Raw genomic sequence first — 7,875 nt, forward strand, 5'->3', positions numbered from 1 at the left:
GTCGAGGTCTGTTTGCATCGCAGGGTAATTAGTCACAGTGCAATCCATCCGCAGCACAAGCAATAGCAGCAGTACCGTAAGCATGCATCTCCCGGATATTTCCTGTGTGCAGGACCAAACGCCTCACAAATGAGTGCTCGACGCTACACACCCCTTGTGACAAAATGGCCCACAGGCCTCATCTGCGCATACAAAGTCTGAGCGCATTCTGCAACCAAATTAAAATTATTTCTTGATGGGGTAACGTTTAAATTGTGTGTCTCAGAACCGGGTGTAGATATGTCGCTATTACAAGGATATCTGTGTTAATGTAACTCTGCTCTCTTATGCATGACGCAAATAGTAAGGGATCAGCGGCAAACGAGGCCACGCATTGTCTGCCCCCCGCCCTCCCTCTGCTTGTCAGGAAGCAAGCTGATTGGCCGAGGCCTAGCAAAGGGTGCCCGGGGATCCAAAACTGCAGGCCGCACTTAGCTTACCGTCAAAAATAAACCAAAACAATAACAGACAAAACTGAGAAGGGGGAGAAACACCGATAGAGTCAGAAGACGACGCTATCAGGTAAAATGATTTTGAATCGGTTAGAAAGGCATGTGGAATAAGACACAAGGGCCCTGTCGGCCGTAGCGGGCCTCTTTCAGCCTTTTCGAAAACAACATGGAAGATAGTGCGGCACAAGCTGCTTCACCTAGCTTAGCAAGCTAGCTAGCCGATCTGACGGCCGTCGTCGCGCATTTAGAGCGACATGCAAAAAAAGGAATCGTATAAGGCATATTGGTTTGTTGCTTATGCTAATTACTCTGTGCATAGATTAACGTTGTGTGATGTTGAGATTTAAATGGTCAAATAAAATCGGTTGTTGCATTTCTTGAATTAGCCATTATGCTAAAACAAAATGGCGCTCTGAGGACCAGCCCTAGCTTGCATGCTAGTTAGCTAGCTTTGGTGGGTGGAGGGCGGTAGCCGCCCTAATAAGCATTGCATAACGTCTGCGGTACTTTCGTTGGCGGCCATAAACTCGGAAGCGTGTGTAGTTTTGTGCAGAGTACAATATTTTTTAAACGACAACTGCAGCAGCACCGTGTTAGTTTTATTCCAAAATGATACGTTATCCATGACAATCAGGGACCCATAACTTCACTACAAATCATTGCCGCCATTCCACATTTGGCTTATTTAAACCGTCATGTGACGGCAATGCATTTCCTCTCACAAAAACAAGCAGGACTCATCTTTCAAGAGCAATTAGAGCCACTGCCTGTGAGCTCGTCCTCCTGCACACTGAGCGGACAGCCTTTTGTCTCAGCTGGGCTGCAGCCATCATGCTCAACCAGCTCCAGGTGTAGCTACATGTCCTTTTGGTTGGTGGTTGAAGCTGCCTGTAGTACTCTTGATAAGCAATGGATGGAGCCAGTGGTCAACAACACAACTGCCCTCCTCCTCAGTGGCAGACAGCAGTTTTTCTGCCTTGTGTTTTTAAAGTTATACAGGGGCCATTACATGCGGCAGCACCAGTGCCCTTATTATTAACCTGAGCCTATGTAGAAATGTTTTGTGATGAATTCCTTTATAACACTTAGCTACACTTAACTAACTCATTACCTCTTTTCTGTTCTTTCTATTATCAGCACAATGCTTGGGTGTACCAATTGTTTTGTTTTTTTGTCTTTGTCAGGGATTGATTACTTTGATGGAAGGAAGTCCATCAAATACCCCATTGGTTGTATTCTAAGTTTTTTTTCATCAAATGTGAAGGTATGTATTGAATACTAGCCAGTGTGGCATTGTTAGGTGCTTTCACTTTCATTTTTAGTAATGCACACTAACGAAGTGCAAGAAAACAGCTAACACAGTGAACACTGTAATTTTCAGTCTTTTTCTGAGTAAAGACATGGATCAAGGAGGAGGGGTGTTGGAGCTGCACACTCAGGAGCTGAAGATGCCCCACGCTATGATCATGCAAGACTTTGGTAGGTGGCCAAGTAGGACAGGTGACAACCAATAATTTCATGAAACATGTAATCCAAGACACATTGCCCCACAAGTAGTAAAAATGAAAGGTATTATCCATACACTTACTAATCAGGTTTATTGTATCACACATTTTAGTTTAAAGTGCAAATGCTATTTAGCTTCATCACCTACCTAAATAATAAAGTCACAGTAACATGTCATGGTCAGTCTGACATTTTCACAGCATACCAACAACAAGAAGGCAATATGCCTTCACAAACGTGTGACAAACTGCTCTGATATATTCACTGTAGCTTGAATGTGCAAGAAACTGTTGGTTGTAGCTTTAATTGTCATGTTGTTGTTTAAAACTATTTGCTATGCACCCCTCTCTGTGTCTTGTGTTTACAGTTGCAGGCATGGGGGGTCTGGCTCACATTGATGGGGAGCACATTGTGGTGTCTGTGCCCGAGGGTATGCTTCTTTCTGATGTGATGACGGACGAGGGCATCCTCCTGGAGCATGAGCTTGAGGTGGAAGGCCTAGAAACTCAGGTGGTTCAAAGCCTGGAGACGGAGGTGGTTGAAGAACTGGAGACAGAAGTGGTGGAGAGCTTAGATGCAGATGTTGAGGGCTTGGAGGCCGAAGTGGTTGAAGGGCTACAGACACATGTGGTAGAGCTGGAGGCTCAGGTTGTCGAGGACCTAGAGGGTGAGGTGGAAGTGGACGGTCTGGAGGCGCACGTGGTGGAGGGCCTTGAGGAAGAGGTGGAAGTGGAGGGTTTAGAAGCTGAGGTTGTTGAAGGCCTGGAGGTTGATGTCGAAAGTTTGCAGTCTCAAGGGGTAGAAGCCCATGAAATTACCACTGAAGACATGGTGTCCTCAGAACACAGTGTGATCATGCCTGAGAATATTCTGGGCACAGAGGTTGCTATAGAGGAAGATCTGGACCCCCATCATCATCACCATCATCATCATCATCCTCATCATCATCATCATCATCATCATGTCCTAACCTCAGACCTCATTCAGGACTCAAACCATCACCATGATGACATGCCAGACCAGGTGTTTGTGGCAGAGCTTCTGTCTGAGCACCAGGACAACACTCTGGACCACCAGCTTGTGTCAGAAGGCTTGATGGTGACAGAGGCCAACTCCGAGACCATAATCCACGAACAGATGCCAGCTGAGGATGTTCCCCTGCAGACAGACGAGGATGATGATGCAAGAAGCAGCTCTGAGGATTACCTTATGATCTCCTGTAAGACAGCTGCCACATCACTTATATTAATAAACATTGTATTATTATGCAGTGCCATGTTTTATTATTGCTATTTTTTGATAACTAAGGTTGTTTGTGTTACTGTAGTAGATGAGGTGGGAGAGAAGCTGGACATAGGAGACACTCCCCTGGAGATCAGCACTGAGGTAATGGAAGACAAGGAAGCTAAAGAGGAGGACGGCACTGAGGTCATCAAAGTCTACATTTTCAAAGCTGAAGCAGATGATGATTTAGGCAAGTGACTTTAAGCATAATCATTCAACAATACAAGTATATTCTTATTTGTTAAACTGAATGTAGATCATGTCTTTGGTTAAAGCTAAAGTGTGTAGTTTCTGTCGCCCCCATAAGGAATTCTAAGTAATGACAACAACACTTTCTGCGCATCCATATGACTCAAGCCTTCAGTGATCGTGCACTGCGCCCAACTCCTCCTCCACGCAGTTGCTTGTAGCACATCATTTAGGTCGAGTAAATTATATAGCAATAATTCCTACTTCTAATACATTACAAAACCCATTACTAACCTGTTCAAGAGCAGTAAGGTGACATCCATGTCTGACCTCAGTCCCTTTTCTTTTTTTAGCGCGCTACAAATTCTTTTTGGGATTTTAGTCCCGCTGCTGAATGTGTAGATCTTTTCTTAGCAGTACAATCACTGAATGAAACATTTCGTCGGCGCTTCTTCGGGTTTTCAGGCATGCCTTCACCTGTTGCAGTAGTCCTCTTCATCCCCAAAGCTGAACGCTGCTGTTGTCCTTTCTCAGCGGTGATGTAAAACACATCACTCAAGCTGCTGCGTGCGAAAGTCGCCGGACTACACCATTTTGTAAACCGCCATACTGAGAAATACAGAGAGTGTTTTGTGGAACCGATAGGCTTGATTAGCATTGTATCAACTCATTTGACAATGGCTTCAATGTAACGGACGTTCATTAATATAAAATAGTCGCCCACTATAGTTTGAATTTGTAAATTTGGACCTCTTTCTAGGCGGAACAGAGGTAATAACAGAGGATGATTACCAAAATGGCCATCCTGACCTGGAAGCTGCATCATCAGGCAGACTGGGAGTTGGCCGTGACAAGATGGTCTACATGGCAGTCAAGAACCATCCAAAAGAAGAAGAGGATGATGAGGATGACAGTGATGAGGATGACGATGATGACATCAGTATGTTCCTTTGTGAAACAGCTTTTAGTCCATTTTGTCAGACAGGTTCTGTGGCTGTAAGTAAGTAGAATGTGTCAACCTTCAGTCTTTTACTGTTGAAAGTTCAGTAAGAGGAGGCTGCTGTACATCAGCATTCTTTTTAGATGACTTACTACTACTACAACAAAATGCTTTTGCCTATGTCTGGGCAGTGTGTACAGCAAATAACAGACACTGTCATAGAGCACTTTTTTTAAGTGTTTTCTATCCTGTTAATAATTATATCTAAACTGTCTGTGCAGGTAATACCATTGATCAGGTGAAGAATGGAGCAGCTACACCATTTCTGCAAATCCGAGAGGGGCTGGGTGCAAACCGTGTCCTCAAACCCAAAGCTAAGAAAAAGAAGAAAGGAGAGATACGACAGTGTCAGACTGGTATGCACAGCATACAATTCTGGGATCATGAGATTTGTATGATTTGATAATAAGCATCTAACACTTTTACATGGTTGTTAACAGTATTTCAAGTTGCACTCTATTTTTCAACCATCTCTTCAACCATTTCTTCCAGCTGTTATCATTGGACCAGATGGCATGCCTTTGACTGTCTACCCCTGCCACATATGTGGAAAGAAGTTTCGCTCAAGAGGCTTCCTCAAATGCCACATGAAGAACCACCCAGACCACCTGCTTAAGAAGAAGTACCAGTGTACAGACTGCGACTTTACCACCAACAAGAAGGTGAGTTTCCACAACCACTTGGAGAGTCACAAGCTGCTGAGTCACAACAATGAGCGCTCTCCAGAATACAGCGAGTACGCGCGGCGCTACCATGAGTCCAGCCCCTTGGGCTCTGACAAGCTCATCGTCAAGGACCGGGAGCCCAAACTGCATCACTGCAAGTACTGCGATTATGAGACAGCTGAACAGGGCCTGCTCAACCGTCACCTGCTGGCTGTGCACAGTAAGAACTTTGCACATGTGTGTGTCGAGTGCGCCAAAGGCTTCCGCCACCCGTCAGAGCTGAAGAAACATATGCGGACCCACACAGGCGAGAAGCCCTACCACTGCCCGCACTGCGAGTTCCGCTGTGCAGATCAGTCCAACTTAAAGACTCACATCAAGAGCAAGCATGGCGCAGATCTGCCTTTCAAGTGCAGCCACTGTCCCCAAGCCTACGCTGACGCACGGGAACTCCAGCGTCATATAGAGATGGTGCAGGGCCACAAGACCCACCAGTGCCCGCACTGTGAGCACAAGAGCACCAACTCCAGTGACCTGAAACGACACATTATCTCTGTTCACACCAAGGACTTCCCCCATCAGTGTGACGTGTGTGAGAAAGGCTTTCACAGGCCCTCAGAGTTGAAAAAACACGCGGAGACACACAAGGGCAACAAGGTGCACCAGTGCCGGCATTGTAACTTCAACGCTCCTGACACCTTCACTTTGAGTCGCCATATCCTGTCCTTGCATACGAAGGACCTCCCCTTTAAGTGCAAGCGCTGCAAGCGAGGCTTCCGGCAGCCCGCTGAGCTGAAGAAGCACATGAAGACACACAGTGGTAGAAAGGTTTATCAGTGCCAGTATTGTGAGTATAACAGTACGGACGCTTCTGGCTTCAAACGCCATGTGATCTCCATTCACACCAAGGACTACCCCCACCGCTGCGACTTCTGCACCAAGGGCTTTAGGAGGCCTTCGGAGAAGAGCCAGCACATAGCCAGGCATCACAAAGACATGTTGATGTAATGTCATCACGCACACACAAACACACTCCTCTTTCTCGAGTAAATCTGTGTCACACACCCAGAGGTCATTTTAGTGTATTAACAAAGAAATGGCGGATGTATGCTGTTGATGAAGACGACAACATTATAATTGCCGTTCTGTGTTGTAATGGGTGTAAACCTCTTCCCCCAGGGGTAATGCAAGAACACATTTTAGATGGGGGTGAAGTCTAAAAAAGACATTGTGTACACTGAGTGGGATAGCTGTAAATTGTGTTTTGTTTTGTTGCAGAAAATCACATATGAACATATATTCAGGGTCTCAAATGTCTATATTTTTATACCCACTCAGCTAAAATGCTGCAAGATGATGACTGTGTCCTGTAAATCAGAAAGTGGTGCTTTGTGAACGTCATGCCAGTTCTTCAGATGATGTGGAATGAGTACTGGAGAGGTTTGCCTCCAAAGTACCAACTAGTATCTCTTTTCCTTATTAACCAACTTTTACACTGACATTTGTTTCCAATGCCATGTTGTCTTTAAGGGGCAGGGCCATTCATGAGTACATAAATGGTTTTGAGTGATGTTGTCACACTCTACGCACCTTAAAAGATATTTCATTAAATTGTAACATTTGAACTTCCATCATTTTGGATTTCCCTCCCAAGCCTGAACACTTGGAGTTCCGTTAAATCAATCATGTATAATATAGGCTGTATTCTGTTAAATATGTCTTAAAAGTTGAATCAGAAATGTTGTGTTCTGATCAGCAGTGTCTAACAAGGAAGGGAAATGGTGCAGTTGGTATATTAGTAGAGTATCCCTTTGGTGTACGCAACACAATTCTGACACATAAATCTGCTTTTATATTCGCTATGATGGTGACAATATTTCACAGGTGTATTAGTATATGAAGTTGACAGATGGTTGGCTTCACGTTCAACCCCTAAATCGGTTAGATCTGACTGCCACTTGCCACTGCAAGTTGCATATGTGTGATGTTACTTGTGACACAGACATGCTCTCTCAGCTAACCATATGATTGCAATCATGCCTTACATCTGTTGGACTTTTTAAGCACTGATGAACACAGCTAATCAGAAAATAAGTGATTTTTAACATGCTGTATCAATACCATTCTCTCAGAGATTGTGTTTGAGTCAGTAGAAAGCACCTTAATAACTTTTGTATTTTAATTATATATATATATATATATATATATATATATATATATATATATATATATATATATATATATATATATATATATATATATATATATATATATATATAACACAAACCCTAGTTAATAAACAATTGCAGAGCATTGTGAGTTGGTAAAGGTAAAAATTGTTTTGAGTGTTATCTCTAGCAAATGAGCACGATCCATTACTGCATCAAAACTGAATTGTCATTGAAAGTGGTGGGTGAAACCATTTATTGTTTTGTTCTATGGATACGTGATATGGTTTTGTGTTTTGTTTGTGCTCACTAACAAGTTCCCCAGACCCTCGTCCTACAGTCCTAAATAATCCCAATAACCCAATCCCAAACATGGGATTATTCCCGTGAAGTCAGTGGTCATCATATTGGCATTAGTCTTTAAAGTATGCACATATGCTGTCTCCATGAAATTAATTGTGGTATATATTAAAAATCCCCGCATTTCGTGTACCTTAGTCTATATTTTCTTTCAGTCTGATTGTGGATAAACTACTGGTGGGGAAGAACCAAAATAAACGATTATCTTTTTA

The 7,875-nt window shown here is 43.5% G+C and overlaps 1 protein-coding gene across 5 annotated transcripts; it reads left to right on the forward strand.

The window, feature by feature from the left end:
• The first annotated feature begins 251 nt into the window (after positions 1-251).
• znf711 (zinc finger protein 711) lies at positions 252-7,875 on the forward strand. Of its 5 annotated transcripts, none has more exons than XM_036003517.1 (8): positions 252-561; positions 1,676-1,755; positions 1,873-1,970; positions 2,365-3,216; positions 3,328-3,471; positions 4,231-4,470; positions 4,692-4,862; positions 4,963-7,875. In XM_036003517.1, the coding sequence occupies exons 3-8, from the start codon at positions 1,892-1,894 to the stop codon at positions 6,141-6,143; spliced, it is 2,667 nt and encodes an 888-aa protein (XP_035859410.1). In that variant the 5' UTR covers positions 252-561; positions 1,676-1,755; positions 1,873-1,891; the 3' UTR covers positions 6,144-7,875. The 5 variants fall into 5 exon arrangements, with proteins under 5 accessions (XP_035859410.1, XP_035859407.1, XP_035859413.1 ...); XM_036003514.1 differs by having other exon boundaries at positions 259-561; positions 3,325-3,471; XM_036003520.1 differs by having other exon boundaries at positions 264-561; positions 3,325-3,471; positions 4,692-4,826.

Source organism: Sander lucioperca, chromosome 1, assembly GCF_008315115.2.
Source record: "Sander lucioperca isolate FBNREF2018 chromosome 1, SLUC_FBN_1.2, whole genome shotgun sequence".
In the NCBI taxonomy this organism is placed as follows: Eukaryota; Metazoa; Chordata; class Actinopteri; order Perciformes; family Percidae; genus Sander; species Sander lucioperca.

What these genes read in the sequence shown, in the direction of transcription:
- znf711 (XM_036003514.1), top strand. Translation starts at nt 1,892, where the DNA reads ATGGATCAAGGAGGAGGGGTGTTGGAGCTGCACACTCAGGAGCTGAAG. An exon ending in TATGATCATGCAAGACTTTG is followed by an intron (nt 1,971 to 2,364) that starts GTAGGTGGCCAA and finishes TTGTGTTTACAG; the next exon opens with TTGCAGGCATGGGGGGTCTG. An exon ending in ATTCTGGGATCATGAGATTT is followed by an intron (nt 4,863 to 4,962) that starts GTATGATTTGAT and finishes CATTTCTTCCAG; the next exon opens with CTGTTATCATTGGACCAGAT.